General features: G+C 40.7%; 1 protein-coding gene across 1 annotated transcript in view; it reads left to right on the top strand.

Annotated features, from left to right (window-relative positions):
- The window catches only part of LOC124619698 (rab3 GTPase-activating protein non-catalytic subunit), a 170,878-nt gene that overhangs the window by 78,415 nt on the left and 74,306 nt on the right, over positions 1-18,157 (top strand). Inside the window, exons 13-15 of the mRNA XM_047146253.1 lie at positions 489-738; positions 8,926-9,126; positions 9,272-9,429. Coding sequence (XP_047002209.1) covers positions 489-738; positions 8,926-9,126; positions 9,272-9,429 — 609 coding nt within the window. The remainder of the gene's footprint in view (positions 1-488; positions 739-8,925; positions 9,127-9,271; positions 9,430-18,157) is intronic.

Raw genomic sequence — 18,157 nt, 5'->3', positions numbered from 1 at the left:
ATTTGATACGACATTAAACATAAGTTATTGAAAGTTCAAAACATTTTAGTTGCAACCTACTTAACTGTCTTTTTCTAACATACTTGCATGAGAACACTTAGAAATGTATCAACTTTTTTTTTTATTTAAAAAGCTGATTACAAGTGGCTGCTGAGTGGGTGACAGTCACAGATGTATATGGGACTCCTGCAAGAATAAGGTTTCATATAACTGTTGCCCCACAGTGTCATTGATGGCTCTGCTACTTTCACTGCATTTTGTAATCCTGTTAGTTATATTAACAGTTAATGTTGCTAATAATTAATATTTTGCATTTTGCTGACTTTTCAGAATGCTCTTCAATTGGTTGATCAAAAAGTTATATATTCTTGACAATTTTTTATAAGATTTATGTTGTTAATTACTAATAATAATTCACTTTATCATACAAAACTTTGACCATGCACTCCTATACATAATTTGCTGCTGTTTGTTTGAAATGTTTAAAGGATCTGTCTGGTCTGCTCAGAGCTCCTGAACGGGAGATGAACAGCTTACTCAGTCTGCTGGCAACAATTGATACAGTTGAGGGCAAATCACCAAGAAATTTTGAGGCAAGAGTTGGTTTCCCAGATGATAAGAGTGCCTTTGTGGACTTCCTATCCAGCTTTGAAATAAATAATGTTACAAATAATGCAGCCTCAGCAAATAATGTCAGTTTGAAGAAGGATACTCCGGAGGACAAAATTAAAAGGATAAGTAAGTTTTGGTTGTAAAGTGAAATATTCTTACTCGAAATGACTGTCTAGAAAAATTATAAGTAGTGGTTTCAGTGACCTGTATTGTTGAGCAGATGAAGTCCAGTGGTTGTGGCCAAAACAGAAAAATGTAAATAGATCATCAAGATCACTAATGTATGCAGTACTTTCCACACTATCTTCTTTGTCTTCGGCTGTTCAGTGCAGAATGTGCAAGCAGGTAGTATGGTTGCTTCACCTGCTCCCAACCTGAGCTGTTGAACATACCTGTTGCATACTTTGCTCTGTAACACTTGCATTGAAAATGATATTTTATGCAAATTATTTATTATTTGATAAAAGGAATAATGAAACAATTTGTCACCATCCATGAGTCCGTACATAGATGAAAGTAGTTTGATTTCATTAAAAATTTATGTACCTGTTGCTCTACAGGTTAATTTCAACCTCACTCAGCACTCTTTATTAAACACAAGTTATAAATCCCACTTACTGGCAAGACAACCAGAGACATAGTGCTCGTAGTGATGGTCTCCTACGCTAATTCATTGCTCACTGCTGCTTTCTTATGAGAATGGCAAAGCAAAAGTATGTAAACCGTGGATGCTACAGTTGAGAGAACGTGATGGTTTAGCCAATTCACATACAAAGGTGAAGGAGTTTAGACTCATTCAGAGCATTTGAGTTGATACACTTACCGATAGATGTTACAAGTATTTACAGCTTCTGGTAGTGCTCAGTGACAAATAATAAATAAAAAAATATATACCTTCTTGAAGGCAGGAACAGGAAAACAGCTATCAACTGTAGATATTATAATGTATCAAGGGTGCACTTCAGAAAGTCAGTGTAAATCACAGTCATTTTTGTGGAACTGCAGTTTTATTGCCCTTAGTGGTGATGGTGGTGGCAATGGCAATGACAATGGCAAAGACAATGACAATGGTAAGCTTACTACCTAAATGCTTAATGCATTGCTTTTGAGTACTAAAGGACATGTGACAACAGCTGAGATTACTTAAGTTGCTTCTTTCTGTATCTTCCTTGACCATACAGTCCATTCCATGTGCTAGATTCATTTTGTGTTCGGATCACCACTTTTCTTCCTCCCTCTGGGTGGTAATGGAGTCTTATTTTGGTAGACATCCTCCATACATGCTTCCACCACTCGTTCTTGGGTTATGCTTTTGTCCATCTATTACTGATTCCTTACTGCCACATATACAACTGTACATGTCGTTATTCCATCCTGGATTTTCCATGGTTTGACTTAAAACAATCTTTTTTGTAAAATTTCATTACTGTGTAAATCCTAGTTCTTTTTCCCAATGTTCTTGTAAGAATTTCTCAGACAAAGTCAAAAACTTTCAGCTTACAGTCAATAATTACATCTTGGATGAATGATGTCCAAGAGTTCAGAAACATAAATATATTTTTTCCAATACTATTACCTTGCATCATAATAGTAAGTATCCCATGAAAAACTTTACTTGTTTAGTTATTGAGATTTTCATCTTGATTAAAACATAGAGCATAGTGCGAGTAAACCAGCATGTAGTAATCCAATAACAACAGAACGAGTGGAAGATTATCATATGTGTATTTGAGAGTATAAATTGATATTCTAACATTTTTGACGACTAGGAGTGTGTGAAGTGTATGTGCAAAGTTCCCACTTCTCTTATACTAGTCGACTTACAAGGGGCGTTTGAAAAGTCTGTGCTAAACTTAAAACTACTTACGTGTTTGGGGTAAACCTTTTTTTATTTTTCGACATAGTCTCCTTTCAGATGTATACACTTCATCCAACACTGTTCTGATTTGTTGATCCCTTCCGAATAATAGGAATTGTCAAAGTATGCAAAATAGCTATTAGTTGTGCAATCCCCTCCTCATTTGAATAAAATATTTGTCCTGCGAGCCATTTCTTCAAATTGGGGAACAAATAGTAGTCCGAGGGAGCCAAGTCTGGAGAATAGGGGGGATGTGAAACGAGTTGGAATCCTATTTGCATTAATTTTGCGACCACAACTGCTGAGGTGTGCTGGTGCATTGTCGTGATGGAAAAGGACTTTTTTGCTGTCCAATCATCGGCGTTTTTCTTGCAGCTCGGTTTTCAAACGGTCCAATAACAATGAATAATATGCACCTCTAATAGTTTTACCCTTTTCCAGATAGTCGATGAGGATCATCCCTTGCGAAAATCCCGAAAGACAGTCTCCATAACCTTTCCGACCTAGTGAATGGTCTTCGCCTTTCTTGGTGCAGATTTTCCCTTGATTACCCATTGTTTAGATTCTTCTTTGGTCTCGGGAGTATAGTAATGTATCCATGTTTCATGCACAGTGACAAAACGATGCTTAAAGTCCTATAGATTCTTGCTGAACAGCTGAAAACCATCCTTGCAACACTTCACACGATTCCGTTTTTGGTCACGCGTGAGCAATCGCAGAACCCATCTTATGCAAAATATTATGTACCAATTCATTGGAGATGCCCACAGCACTGGCAGTCTCACGCACCTTAACTCTTCTGTCATCCATCACCATATCATGGATTTTATCAATGATTTCTGGAGTCGTAACTTCCAAGGGTGTCCAGAACGTTCAGCATCACTTGTGCCCATATGGCCACTCCGAAAATTTTGAAACCACTTACAAACTGTTCTAATCAAAGGTGCAGAGTCACCGTAATGTTTATCAAGCTTCTCTTTAGTCTCCTGAGGTGTTTTGCCTTTCATAAAGTAGTGTTTAATCACCACATGAAATTCTTTTTCGTCCATTTTTTGACAATCACTCGACTTCCTTGATTCACACAGATGCCAGACACAAAGAAATAGACTAATATGGCTGAAACTTGGTGTGCATTCTTTCCAAAGATGCTGCTAACTAAACATGACCTCAATACGCGCCGGTGGTGCCACCTCTCGGACTTTGCACGGACTTTTCAGACGCCCCTTGTACTTGTTGTATACAGCCGATCTTCTTCTCTAGATAGCCTGCTTCGGGAATCTCTATAAACTTCTTTTCCGAAGAATGATGCAAGTTGCAGGAACCTTAAAGACTCTCTCACCATGCGAAATAATTCGGTACTTGAAGAATACTTTTCAATAACTATTGGTCTATTTGAGCTTCATAAGAACAAAATTCACACTTTGGACATAAACATTTAACTTCTCGTAAGTAACTCGTATCATCTCACATTATAAACAGATTTAAGTCCATTTAGAAAAGAGTTGGTTTAACAACCATGTCTGTACTACAAACATATCGTAAAATATGTCTTGCCTCCAGCAAGCCCAAAATAAGATTTTTTTAACAATTCAGAATCTCATTTGTTCTTTTGTCACTAACTATAGTCACAATTACAAACAGTGCAGAATAACACAGAAGTTCCTTGGTTCTTCTGTGTGCTTTCACTACGACTTCCATGGATCGCCCGATAGGTACTTGTCGGTGTCATTCAACCGCTGCGTTGACCTTTTGTTCACGACTGATTTCACACCTGTGCACACAGACCGGTGACGCGCAGTAGATAGGGCTTCTTTCTCCCATTCACATCTAAAATATCATGTGTTTGAGACAGTGGAAGGCTGAGTGATTCTAGAATTTACATGGAAATTAAACACTACAATATAACAATAATATCCTGTTCTAACTGAAATGAAAAACACTGGTAATAGAACTGATACAGATTGTTGTGATAAGCTTCAGTGTAAACTAATTTTTAATAAATAAATAACTTGAAAATTGTATTGTTGTTCAGACTCTGTATTTGCAGGATTTTAGAAGAAAGTGATCATGAATACAAAATTAAAGATAAATATGAGGATTCTACCAAAACTAAGGTTCCCATATTTTTTACAAATAGAAAACATTGTTTATTGTTAATAATTTTTACATAGTTGAAAAGCTTGCACTTGTCTATTTTTCAACATAGTCTCCATTATTTTTTTTTTTTTTTTTTTTTTTTTTTTTTTTTTTTTTTTTTTTTTTTTTTTTTTTTTTTTTTTTAAAAAAAGATGGTGCTCCAACTTTTGTATTCCTAAGTCGAAGAAGCCTCCCACCAACCCGTTGAGGAAGTGTATGACTTCTGCTCAGACTTCATCATCGTTCTTGAAGCGTTTTCCACCTAAGTGTTCCTTTAGCTGGGGGAAGAGGTGATTATCACTGGGGGGGGGGGGGGCTAAGTCCAGGCTGTACGGGGGATGGGGCATAACAGTCCACCCAAATTTCTTCAAAGTGGGGTTGAGCGGTGTCATGCCCCTCCAGCAGTCGTCCTCTCCGCCTATTTTTGATTGCTTGCCAGAGTTCGGTCAACGTTTCACAATATCTGTCTGTGTTTATTGTCGTTCCAGGTTGCATGAAATAGATTAGGAGTACCCCCTTCCGATCCCGAAACACAATTGCCATAACTTTTCGCTTTCCTGCTGACTGCATTTCTTTGGTGGTGGTGAACTGGAGTGATGCCACTGACGAGATTGTTGTTTTCGTTTTCGGGGTGTAATGACACACCCACATTTTATCTCCCATGATGATAAGAGTCCAACACTTCTCCTTGTTGCCTCCCCCCTCACATTGTTGCAGAAACAGTCAAGGCGTTGCTCCTTGTGTCTATCGGTCACCATCCGGGGGACCCAGCGAGCACACGCCTTGCGATAACCCAGCGTTTGGCAGTTGCATCCAAAAGCAGTGGTCTTCCACTCCGTTCTTCATCGTGAATTTCCATGCGAGCCTCAGCATATTTGCGGACATGCTGAACGGACATGCACTCTTCACTATAAACCTCTGTCAGTTGCTGATGAATCTCCACTTGTGGTAACTTTCTTGTGTGGAGAAACTGGTTTATTGCTCGAACCACGCACTTGGTGGGAACGGTGATCAGCACTTCCATCTCTGACAGCTGCTAAGCCTGCACTGAGCGATGTAGCAAATCATGGACGGGCAGGCTTGAGAGTGGGGGAACCACTGCGCAGTATGCACTGTTGTTGGATTTAGCCTAGCACCTTCCCTCTAGGCTGCATAAGTAACTTAACTTGATGGGAATGAAGAACACATAACATAGTAGTTTCTATAAATAACTCTTCATAATTGAAGGAAGCCTACACACATAAAATTAAGTTACACTTATTTAAGCTTTTGGAGCCAGTGGCTTCTTCTTCTGGCAGAAGGGTGGAGGGGAAAGAAAAGGGATGAAGGGAAAGGACTGGAGAGGTTTAGGAAAAGGGGTAGACTTTGGAGAAGTCACCCAGAACTGCAGGTCAGTGGAAGACACTGTTGGAAACTCCATCAGACGAGATTTGAAAATCTGAGAGCTTAAAGGTGGAAGACAGGGTAATATGCAAGACAGAGATTACTACTAAAACATTGTGAACAAGTTATAAGAGTGGAACGTTAAGTGCAGTTTACGTAATAGAGGAGGGTGGTGAAAAATAGATGGGTCAGAAAATGAAAAATGTGTAAAACTAAAACAGAGTGAAGAAATGCTGAAACAAAAGAAATTAACGCAAATGAAGGCCATGTCAGTGGTGAAAATTAAGGACACATTGTAGTGCTAGTTCCCACCTGCAGGGTTCTGAGAAACTGGTGTCTGGTGGATGAATCCAGATGGTGCATGTGGTGAAACAGGCAGCGAGATCACGACTCTCATGCTGTAGAGCATGCTGTGCAACAGTATATTGTGTGTTGCCAGTGTACACCCTCTGCTTGTGCCCATTCATCCTGACTGATAACTTGGTGGTAGTCATGATGATGTGAAAGGCCGAACAGTGTTTACACAACAGCTGGTATATGATGTCATTTCAAAGGTAGCTCGCCATTTGATTGTATATGTTTTGCCAGTTACAGGACTGGTGGCAGGAGAATGCGTAAGGCAAGTCTTGCAGTGAGAATAGTCACAGGGATAGGAGCCATATGGTAGGGAGATGGGTGCAGAAGGAGTGTAGGGTCTTATGAGGATATTGTGGAGATTGGAGGGTGACCAAAAGCTGTTCTAGCTGTGTTGGGTAAAATCTCAGACAGAATGGATCTCATTGGAGGCCATGATTTTAGGAAGTCATGGCCTTGTCGAAGTAGCTGATTAATACCTTCAAGACCAGGACAGTACTGAGTGACGAGTGGTGTGCACTGAAGTTGTTTTTTGGAGGGATCAGCAGTACCAGGAATTGAATGTGATGGCCTGGGTAATCTGCTTTTGAAATAGGCTGTTGGGTAATTACATCCAGTGAAGGATGAGGTGAGAGTGGGGTGTATTGCTGTAAAGAGTCTGCATCTGAACAAATACATTTGCCTTGAATGCCAAGGATGTGGAAAGGACGGAAACTGTCAAAAAATAAGTACTGTTGTTTGTTAGTAGGTTTAATGTGGATAGAAGTGCGTGAAGCCGAGATCAACATCAAGGAAAGTGGCATGGGATTCGGAACAGAACCATGTGAAATTTAATTGGAAGAAGGTATTTAGGGATTCCAGGAATTTTAACAGATCAGCCTGGCAAAGATGTCATCAATGTATCTAAACCGAACCAGGGGCTGAAGGCTTATGGATCCCAGGAAAGCCCCCTCCAAGTGACCCATGAAAAGGTTAATGAAACAATTGAAACTCCAGGTAGGAATATTAACGATGTAGGAAAAGATAGATTTCAACTAGAGGCTACTTTGTTTTACAACTTAGTTCAACCCAAAAACTCAACACTTAATTTGGAACACAAGATGAAATTTTTACCCTGTTATCTGTTGTGTTCTGTAGCAAATGACTGACGCTAGTGATTGTTTTCTTGTACGGTGGATTTTTTTGGTAATTCTGCAAAAAAGTCACACTAATTAAAGTTTATTATTTTATTGAAAGTTATTGAAATAGTCTCTCTCCCTGTTTAGCATTATGTTCCAGTATCTCAGTGAGAGCACATTACAATATGTTTCACCGCTGAAAATACAAATTTAAAAGTGTGCAGACATACAGGGTTATTACAAACGATTGAAGCGATTTCACAGCTCTACAATAACTTTATTATTTGAGATATTTTCACAATGCTTTGCACACACATACAAAAACTCAAAAAGTTGTTTTAGGCATTCACAAATGTTCGTTATGTGCCCCTTTAGTGATTCGGCAGACATCAAGCCGATAATCAAGTTCCTCCCACACTCGGTGCAGCATGTCCCCATCAATGAGTTCGAAAGCATTGTTGATGCGAGCTCGCAGTTCTGGCACGTTTCTTGGTAGAGGAGGTTTAAACACTGAATCTTTCACATCACTATGCGTGAAACTTGTCCGCACGCGTTCAACCGTTTCTTCGCTCACTGCAGGCCAACCCGTTGATTTCCCCTTACAGAGGCATCCAGAAACTTTAAACTGCGCATACCATCGCCAAATGGAGTTAGCAGTTGGTGGATCTTTGTTGAACTTTGTCCTGAAGTGTCGTTGCACTGTTATGACTGACTGATGTGAGTGCATTTCATGCACAACATACGTTTTCTCGGCTCCTGTCGCCATTTTGTCTCACTGCGCTCTCGAGCGCTCTGGCGGCAGAAACCTGAAGTGTGGCTTCAGCCGAACAAAACTTTATGAGTTTTTCTACATATCTGTAGTGTGTCGTGACCGTATGTCAATGAATGGAGCTACAGTGAATTTATGAAATCGCTTCAATCATTCGTAATAGCCCTGTATATTGAGATAATCTGGTTGGAATGCCAGCCTGAATCAAAAGACTTCATATTTTTCATGGGACTTGCGATGTGGCTATATTATTAGTTAGAAGGAGCAGTGTGTTCAAATCCGTATATGATATAATTTTTATTGTGTACGTAAATTACTTCAGAAGAATTCCATGATGATCTCTTCACCAAGACCTTTATTGATCTCATTGTTCAACTGAAAAAGTATGCAGAGGGGGGGAGGGCTCAATAAAACATGACAGTCATTTATGATTTGGCACAGGAATCAAATATGTTATCGTGCTGATAATCTTCAATTGTCCTGCGTTGTGTGTGTGTGTGTGTGTGTGTGTGTGTGTGTGTGTGTGTGTGTGTGTCCAAGTAAATATGTTTTTTGTTGTTTCTGCTGGGAGCCATCTTCACTGTCTCAGCAAACAAAATATTCTTCTCATTATTGATTTATTTTTACTAAATTTATTTCGTTATGAAAACCACACACCCACAACCAACTTGGCAAATTGACATTTGTATGTGCAGGCAACCTAGTGTATCAAGGCAGCTTGTACAGTGATGTAACAGTTGACACATGGCGGGCAGCTGCTGCTACGAGTGGAATAGAGCCACTTAACCTCATGCAACTTGCACTGCAATTCTGGTTGCAGAAACGAGAAGGTGCTGCTCTCCAGGCAGAAATGCTGAGATTTATGGATCTTTTGCAGGCAATATGTTCTTTGACAGGTGGGTGCAACTGCAAAAGACATGTCATTATTTACTGTCAGTTATGTAATGACAAAATAATTGTATGTATAATGTAGAAACTGTTAGGAAAATATGTGCATGAATGAAATATGCATCAAAACTTGACTTAATTTTTTTTTTTTAGATGTGAATCATATTTGTACTGAGTACAATGAAGTATCACCCTGGTGGCAAGAAGTACGGGCTGTGCTGACAGACTCAACAAATCCATTTATGGCACTAACAGGTGCTATAATTTGTCGTGCTGTTGCGATTTCACTTGAAAAAATTAAGGAACTAGGAGTAAGTAATCCTTTTTGTTTCTAGTAATATGTAGATATTTTTCTTTTTATTTAGAATTTTCAGAGAATGTTTGCAGATGAAGAAAGGAGTCGTGGAATTGTAGGAAATAATAACATTTGCTGTACATGTAAGAAAATTATCATCAGAAACCATTTCCTTATATTTTTTAGCTTCATTTTGTTCATTGTGTGCTTTGAGATTGTTTCTCAGTGTTGTGTCACCTTCATTTTCTTATCTTCAGTATTTGTGTAATTGGGAACACATATTGAGTGCCATTTTCAAGACCTTGCCTTAACAGTCCAAAAGTAATCTAACATCTCATTGCCCTGTGAACATCCATTTTCATCTTGTCTTGCAGGTGTGGTAGAGACGATACTCTCCCATGGGGCATTCAGAAGTAATTCAGTCAGTACAAAATATATTTGTATCTCATTGTGTTTTGCTATTTGATCCCATTAATGACGAAAATAACGCGTTGAAATTGTTTAACAGTTGTATGAATCCTGAACATAACAAAAAACTGATACCCTGTAGTTCTGTTGGAAAATGGATGGAACATAGTTAAAGGGCCTATCAGATATTGAAACAAGTATGTCACTTATAGTTAGAATTAAGAGGTGATGTGGCAAGAAGCTCTGTAAATCGAGACAGTGTGTCTGAAAGGAAGAAAGAGAAAAAACAGAGAGAGAGAGAATGAAAATGATCTAAATAAGATGTACTAAGATATTTCGTAATGTATCCCTATACTGCTGGTGATAGCAGCTCTGTCATTTAACAAAATAATCCGGTCTCATCAAATGACTTAGTAATGTAATAAAATCCAGTGTCACATCATTCTTACATGAGTTTGAGTGTGTCTGTGGCGGTAACAATTGGTTCAATTGGCTCTGAGCACTATGGGACTTAACATCTATGGTCATCAGTCCCCTAGAACTTAGAACTACTTAAACCTAACTAACCTAAGGACATCACACAACACCCAGTCATCACGAGGCAGAGAAAATCCCTGACCCCGCCGGGAATCAACCCGGGAACCCAGGCGTGGGAAGCAAGAACGCTACCGCACGACCACGAGCTGCGGACGTGTGGCGGTAACATCTGTGACAGAATGCTGTATTGAAGATCACTGTATAGTGTTCTGTGGTTTCCTTATCTGTAGCTATAATTCACCAACAGCTAATTTCTAGTGAGGCATGTACATAGAAACCCACTAATCTAGTTCCTTTGGGACCTTGATGGTGCTGGACTATTAAAAATCCTGAATTACCAAACATCATCTAAAAATAGCAGTGTGCAGGGTATCAAGAATGTAAGAAAAGACAGATTGCTACTTACCGTAAAGAAGACATATTAAGTTTCAGAGAGGCACAATTAAAAGACACTTACATGAAGTTTTCAGCCACAGCCTTCTTCAGCAAAAGAGACACACATATCATTTGTATGCGCAAGCAAGCACACCTCATGCACACAACTACCAACTCCAACATCTCAGACCCATGCGGGTGCCCATGTCTGTACCACAGATTTGTTGATATATCTTCACTTCAAAGGTGAAGTATTAGCGGGTTAGGATAAAATTACCGAGATGTATGAGGAATGAGGTAGTGGGTTTGGAGCCTGAAGGACTTTGAGAAAGGTGGTGTTCAATAGCAGTAAGACCACGGGCATGAGGTATGATGGCATATAGGGAGGTGGCATCAGCAGTGACAAGTAGAGATCCATGAGGCAAAAGGGGTGAGGATAGTGGAGAGTTGGTGAAGGGACTGCTTCCTTCCCTCCACCACCAGCTTTTCTGAATTATGCAGGTGGCAGTTATCTTTACAACATATTCTCTGCTCCCATCATTATCACAGACTCAATCTATGGTAACATAGTGTTCCCAACAACGGTTTCCACCCCCTCCGTCGTATCATCTTCTCCCCATTCTTGTCCCTCATCCTGTTTATTTGCTGCCCTCTGCCAACACATCTGCCAATCTTTCTCCACTCCTCTCCTTTTTCCTCCACCTCCCTGCCCTTAACCTCCTGACGATGCATTCTAGTCCCTGCACACTCCACCAGACAGTGTTCGTCTCTCTCCCCACCCAAACACTATTATCCCTTCCCCATCCCCACCCCCTCCAGATGGTTGCTTGCATCCCACATAATAGTTGCATTCCGGCCTGAGATGCAGGGGTTGGCAGTCATGTGTGCATGAGCTGTGCTTGCTTGTATGTATGAATGGCGTTTATTTCTCTTTTGCCGGAGAAGTCTGTTTCTGGAAGCTTTATGTGAGTGTCTTTTAATTGTAACTGCCTTTACGGTAAATAGCAATCTATATTTTCCTACTTCGTTGATAATCCTACCTGGAATTTCCATTGTTTGATTTTGCTGAACAGCTTATCTTCCATCCTACAACCCTGTGATGTTTTCCTTTGTTGCTCTTCTCTGTAACATTACGCATCTCAGTGGCTGTTCTTTCTCTCTTTTCCTGTGTTTATTCACCACCTTCCAAACCACATACACTTCTGAGTCACACTGTATCAGCTAACGTCTGTGCACAATGCAGACTTCGTGACCTGATGCCCCAGATTCTTTTCTCCTATAGTAATATTTTCATGCCACACGAACTTTTGATCCTCGACCTAACCCGTCTCCCCTCCCTCCTTCCCTCCTTCCCTCTCTCTCTCTCTCTCTCTCTCTCTCTCTCTCTCTCTCTCTAGATTATTTTATTCATTTAGTTACACGTCAAGTTCCATAGGACGAAATTGAGAGGAGTGACGCATGAGGAAACTCTTCAGTTTCGATTTGAAAGCATGTGGATTATTGCTAAGATCGCAACACACATACACTCCCATTCCTCATCTTTCCTTTTATCTCACGTTTCTGTACATTTTTAACACATTTGTGCGTATTTTTGCAAATCTTTGCCTGTTTCTGCACATCTTTTTGCATTTTTACATGTCTTTTTGCATTTTTACACGTCTTTTTGCTTATCCAGCTCCTCTCCCAACCATCAACAACTATTTTACCTGTTTCTGCATCTTTCCCATTTCCTTTACACTATTCCTGTCATAGTGGACCCTGCTCCATCTTTCTGCACCAGTTCGAAAAAGTATACCATTCCCTGGCTAAATCGCACATCCTGTTTCTCAAATGCTTGCTAAACCAAGGAATTCCGCCGCCCCTCACAAACTTGGTACTGCAAAAACACATCTCCATGGCACAGGCATCGCAGAAGCAACCTCGGGTCCCTCCACAAGATCCTACTACTACTGTGCAATCCCTACTCCATACATCACATATCTGAAACTGAATCCCTTACTCCCCAGCACCAGGAGGAGCAGCCCAGACACCACCTCCATATGTCATCCAATCTGCTGACATCCTACAGCCACCTTGGAGCACCACTATCCAACCCCTATCGAACCCACAGTGTTCCTCCCCATCCACCTCTTGTAGCAGCTAAACCTTGCCTAGCTGACCTTTTCAAAAACCCCTTCTGACTCGCCACTGTTGTTAACCTTTCCACCAAAACCCTAAGCTCCACAGAAATTTCAGCCCTATCCAAAGGCCTCGCCTTTAGCTGTACACCCAAATTTAACCATGATTGACTCCAAACCCATTACCCATTCCTCATACACCTTACTAACTTCTACATCTACATCTACATCCATACTCCGCAAGCCACCTGACGGTATGTGGCGGAGGGTACCATGAGTACCTCTTATCAGTTCTCCCTTCTATTCCAGTCTCGTATTGTTCGTGGAAAGAAGGATTGTCGATATGCTTCTGTGTGGGCTCTAATCTCTCTGATTTTATCCTCATGGTCTCTTCGCGAGATATACGTAGGAGGGAGCAATATACTGCTTGACTCTTCGGTGAAGGTATGTTCTCGAAACTTCAACAAAAGCCCGTACCGAGCTACTGAGCGTCTCTCCTGCAGAGTCTTCCACTGGAGTTTATCTATCATCTCAGTAACGCTTTCATGATTACTAAATGATCCTGTAACGAAGCGCGCTGATCTTCTCTATCTCTTCTATCAACCCTATCAGATACGGGTCCCACGCTGCTGAGCAGCACTCAAGCAGTGGGCGAACAAGCGTACTGTAACCTACTTCCTTTGTTTTCGGATTGCATTTCCTTAGGATTCTTCCAATGAATCTCAGTCTGGCATCTGCTTTACTGACTATCAACTTTATATGATCATTCCATTTTGAATCACTCCTAATGCGTACTCCCAGATAATTTATGGAATTAACTGCTTGCAGTTGCTGACCTGCTATTTTGTAGCTAAATGATAAAGGATCTTCCTTTCTGTGTCTTCGCAGCACATTACCCTTGTCTACACTGAGATTCAATTGCCATTCCCTGCACCATGCGTCAGTTCGCTGCAGATCCTCCTGCATTTCAGTACAATTTTCCATTGTTACAACCTCTCGATACAGCACAGCATCATCTGCAAAAAGCCTCAGTGAACTTCCGATGTCATCCACAAGGTCATTTATGTATATTGTGAATAGCAACGGTCCTATGACACTCCCCTGTGGCACACCTGAAACCACTCTTACTTCGGAAGACTTTTCTCCATTGAGAATGACATGCTGCGTTCTGTTATCTAGGAACTCTTCAATCCAATCACACAATTGGTCTGATAGTCCATATGCTCGTACTTTGTTCATTAAACAACTGTGGGGAACTGTATCGAACGCCTTGCGGAAGTCAAGAAACACGGCATCTACCTGTGAACCCGTGTCTATGGCCCTCTGAATCTCGTGGACGAATATCGCGAGCTGGGTTTCACTTTATCCTAATCCACAACTACTTCTCCTTTGAAGGGAAGGCATGTAAAGAAATCTGCGGCATAGTCATGGGCATCCACTTGGCACCCTCCTATGCCATCCTTTTTATGTGCCATTTAGAGGAGACCTTTCTAGCCATCAAACCTCTAGTCTGGTTCAGGTTCATGAAAGATATCTTCATGATCGGACTTAAATCCAAGACACCTTATCTTTGTTGCTTCACAACCTCAACACCTTCTCTCCCATCTGCTCCACATGGTTCTCCTGAACCGTGTGCCACCTTCCTAGATGTTGACCTTCTCCTCTCTGATGGTGCCATCTACATCTCTGTCCACATTAAATCCACCAACATTCCCACAGTACCTGCATTTTGACAGCTGTCACCCCTTTCACATAAAAAAATCCCTTCCATACAGCATGGCCACCTGGGGACAGTGTATCTGCAGTGACAAGAACTCCCTTGCTCAGTATGCTGAGCTTCTCATCGAGGCCTTCACAGACAGGCACTATTCCCTCAGACCTAGTCCACAAACCGGTCTCCCATGCCATTTCCCTTCACATCCCAATCCTCCCACCACCCCCAAGAACCAGCCACAAAGGAGTGTCCCCCTTCATCACCCAGTATTGCCCTGAACTGGAGCAACTGAACCACATCCTTCATCAGGGCTTTGATTACCTATTATATGCCCTGAAATGAGGTACATCCTACCTGAGATACTTCCCACCCCTCCTAAAGTGATGTTCTGTCACCCACCCAACCTCCACAACATCCTAGTCTATCCCTATGCCGCTCCTAATCCCGACCTTTAGCCACAAGGATCATATCTCTGTGGAACACCCAGTTGCAATACCTACCCAATCCACCCACCAAGCAATTCCTGGTCCAGTCCTGTCAGAGGTTTATCCTATTCCATCAGAGGCTGGGCCACCTGTGAAAGCAGCCATGTCATTTACCAGCTCTGCTGCAATCATTGTGTAGCTTTCTGTATTGATATGACTACCTACTAGCTGCCCACTAGGATGAAGGGACACTGCCAGACTGTGGCCAGAAGCGAAATAGACCACTGTGTGGCACAACATGCAGCTGAACATAACACACTTGATTTCTGTGCCTGCTTCGCTACCTGAGCCATCTGGATCCTTCACTCCACCACTAGCTTCTCTGAACTGCACGGATGGGAGTTATCCTTACAGCAGATTCTTCACTTTCGTAACTATCCAGGCCTCAACCTACAGTTACATAATGTTCCCACACCTTCTACCCAACAGGTTCCACCCCATCTGTCCTGTCACCTCTTCCCCATTCTTATCTCCTGCCCTGGTCATTTGCCACCCTCTGCCAACACATCCAAACCATCTTTGCCCACTCCTCTCCTTTTTCCAATTTTCCCCACCTCCTAGCCCCACAGATTGCTGATGCTGTGCTTGTTGGCATTCTAGTCCGTGCACACACTGCCAGGCAGCGCATGTCTCTCTTTTAATTGTGCCTGTCGCAACTTAATGTGTCTTCTTTATGGTAAGTAGCAATCAGTCTTTTCCTGCATTGTTGATATTCCTACCTGGAGTTTGCAGTGTGTGGGACACAAGATAAGCATTGGTCAAGCGGCCTTTGATTGTTTATCATATGTTCTCTCTGCTTCTATTAAATTGATGAAAATGTACAATACTATATAAAACAACATTTTAGAGAACAAATGTAGAAACTTAATTGCACCCTGTTGCTTAATTTTAAGATTTTATATTAAGTTCAGGGCAGTACAATATTATACTACAGCCCCATGTATGTTATTTGTAGTACACAACAGTTTATGTATATTATAGTACATACAGTATTTCCATATTGTATTCATTTTAATAAGACCTGATGTCCTTTTTCCCTTCAAAAACTTGTTACATGTAGTACACGAATTTACAAGTTCTTCAGCATTGGACAATTTGCTGCTTTCAGCAGATCATATAACTGTATCAGTAGTAGCAACTGCTTCATTCCGGGTAGGTGGAGGTGGTGAGTTTTTTTTTTTTTTTTCATTAGCCCCTTTTTCATTAGATTCGATATCTGGTGGTTGAAGTTCTTGTTGTTGCCCTATTACAATTTGTATTATCAGTTTGACTGATGTTTCTTCGGCTAGGTGTTCTTTATTATCATATCTGTCCAGTCCAAAACTTCATCTCACGGTGAAATTCGTATTTTGTTTTGAGCAACATCTAACAGTTTAACAACAGCATCATTTTTGATTGGAACAGTGGAGTCTGTTTCTTCTTCATAGGCTTTTGGCCAGTTTCCGCCAAGCCCACCAAAGAGTGGCAGGCTTAACTTTATTCCACACCAAAGCTGTTGCAAATATGCTGTCTTTTTTTTTTTTTTAAATATATTCACTAAGATCAATTCAGGCACTGGAAAGTGGAATGTACAGTTATCTATCAACTGTATAACCCTGCTTTGTTCAGGCAAACCAAGTTTTTTAAACAGGATCTCACAGAAGGTACAAAATTATGGAGAAACGAGTTCTTAGACAATTCTGAAATCATCCCTGCATTGAAATTAGCTGCACAGATTACAAGAAAATTTAAAGCGCATTTAAAAGCTTTTGGCTTTTTGTACCTGCCAATAACATATGGAGTCAACATGTGATCACCTGAAGCATTTGAACACAATACAGTGTCAACTGATCTCCCCCCTTTGCACTTGTCATCTTTACCTGCCAATAGGGAACTAGGCAAGCAGTGCCAAAGTAGGTTTGTGTCATTGGCATTGTAGACATGAGTAGCAGTTAAGTTATGGTGTTTAACCAAAGTGCAAAAAGTTTCTTTGTAGTCTTCTGCTGCCTTTTGATCTGCCAGTCGTAGCTCCCCACCTATTTCAAGTTTCCAAATGCCATGACAAGATTTGAATCAGTACAGCCAACTGTAAGAAAATACACAATCAGTTTCTGATAACCCCAGAAACTGAATGTTTACCTTTTTCCATCGCCATAGGTTCAGTTACAGGTTTTCCTTCAGACATTTTGATCCAGAACCACTTGTACAAAATTTCACCCAACTGATCTAGTTTGGACTTCTCCAAAGGTTTTCGTGATTCTGTTTTTTTTTTTTATTGCAACAGTCTGTGAGGAAAATGTTTGATGTTTGACCTTTATTTTCTTTTTCATATCATAGTGTGTTGAAGAGCCAACTTAATGTTGTTATCTTATTTCTATCCTCTTCTTTCTCATTTCAATTAATGACCAGCTTCTGTTGTATCATAAGTGTAACATGTTGAAATTTCACTTCAGGTTTGTTTTGAGAGTATTCAGTTCAAAAAACATTCCCACAACAATATGCAGCACTACTGTGTTTGTGATATAGAACAGCTCTAATCATGATAACACTTTAAAACACCTCATTTTCATTGCTGTAGACAATTGGTACTTAACAGACGCTGTCTGACACATGACTGATGCAGTTGTGGGCACTACACCATTCGAAATTGTTGACCACTGCTGCCGAGCGTAACCATGTTGTAGCGAACGTGTCTGAAGTATTCAGTGTGTATAAAGCGATGCCCATTTACTGAGTGTGCCAGACTGTCGGATATGGGATTAACAGGCTTTTGCTGCAACGTGTTTTTGCCGACAGAGAAGTTAGAGACGTAATAACTGAGATTGGATGTCTGCTCCACAGTGGCAGATGTTCCCCGTGTTGCAGGGTCACTGCTACAAAATTAATGTTATCGAGACTAAACCTTGATTCTAGTATATTAGTCACCTATTGCTAGTTGGCTTTGCTTTATTATATTTCTGTAAATATTTACAGATGTTGTTCTGACTAGTAGACGTGAACACTGCAGAAGAGTTTGAAATTAGGTTAAGATCTCTTTCATCAGGCAATAAATAATATTTTCTGCTTCATAAATGTTTTAGTCCAATTAAAATAACCTTGTGATTAACATTTCAACAAATCGAATTGTAT

This window comes from Schistocerca americana, chromosome 6 (assembly GCF_021461395.2).
Source record: "Schistocerca americana isolate TAMUIC-IGC-003095 chromosome 6, iqSchAmer2.1, whole genome shotgun sequence".
Classification (NCBI taxonomy): Eukaryota; Metazoa; Arthropoda; class Insecta; order Orthoptera; family Acrididae; genus Schistocerca; species Schistocerca americana.
The sequence above is the reverse complement of the archived record's forward strand: the minus strand, read 5'-3'. Positions and strand labels throughout refer to the sequence as shown.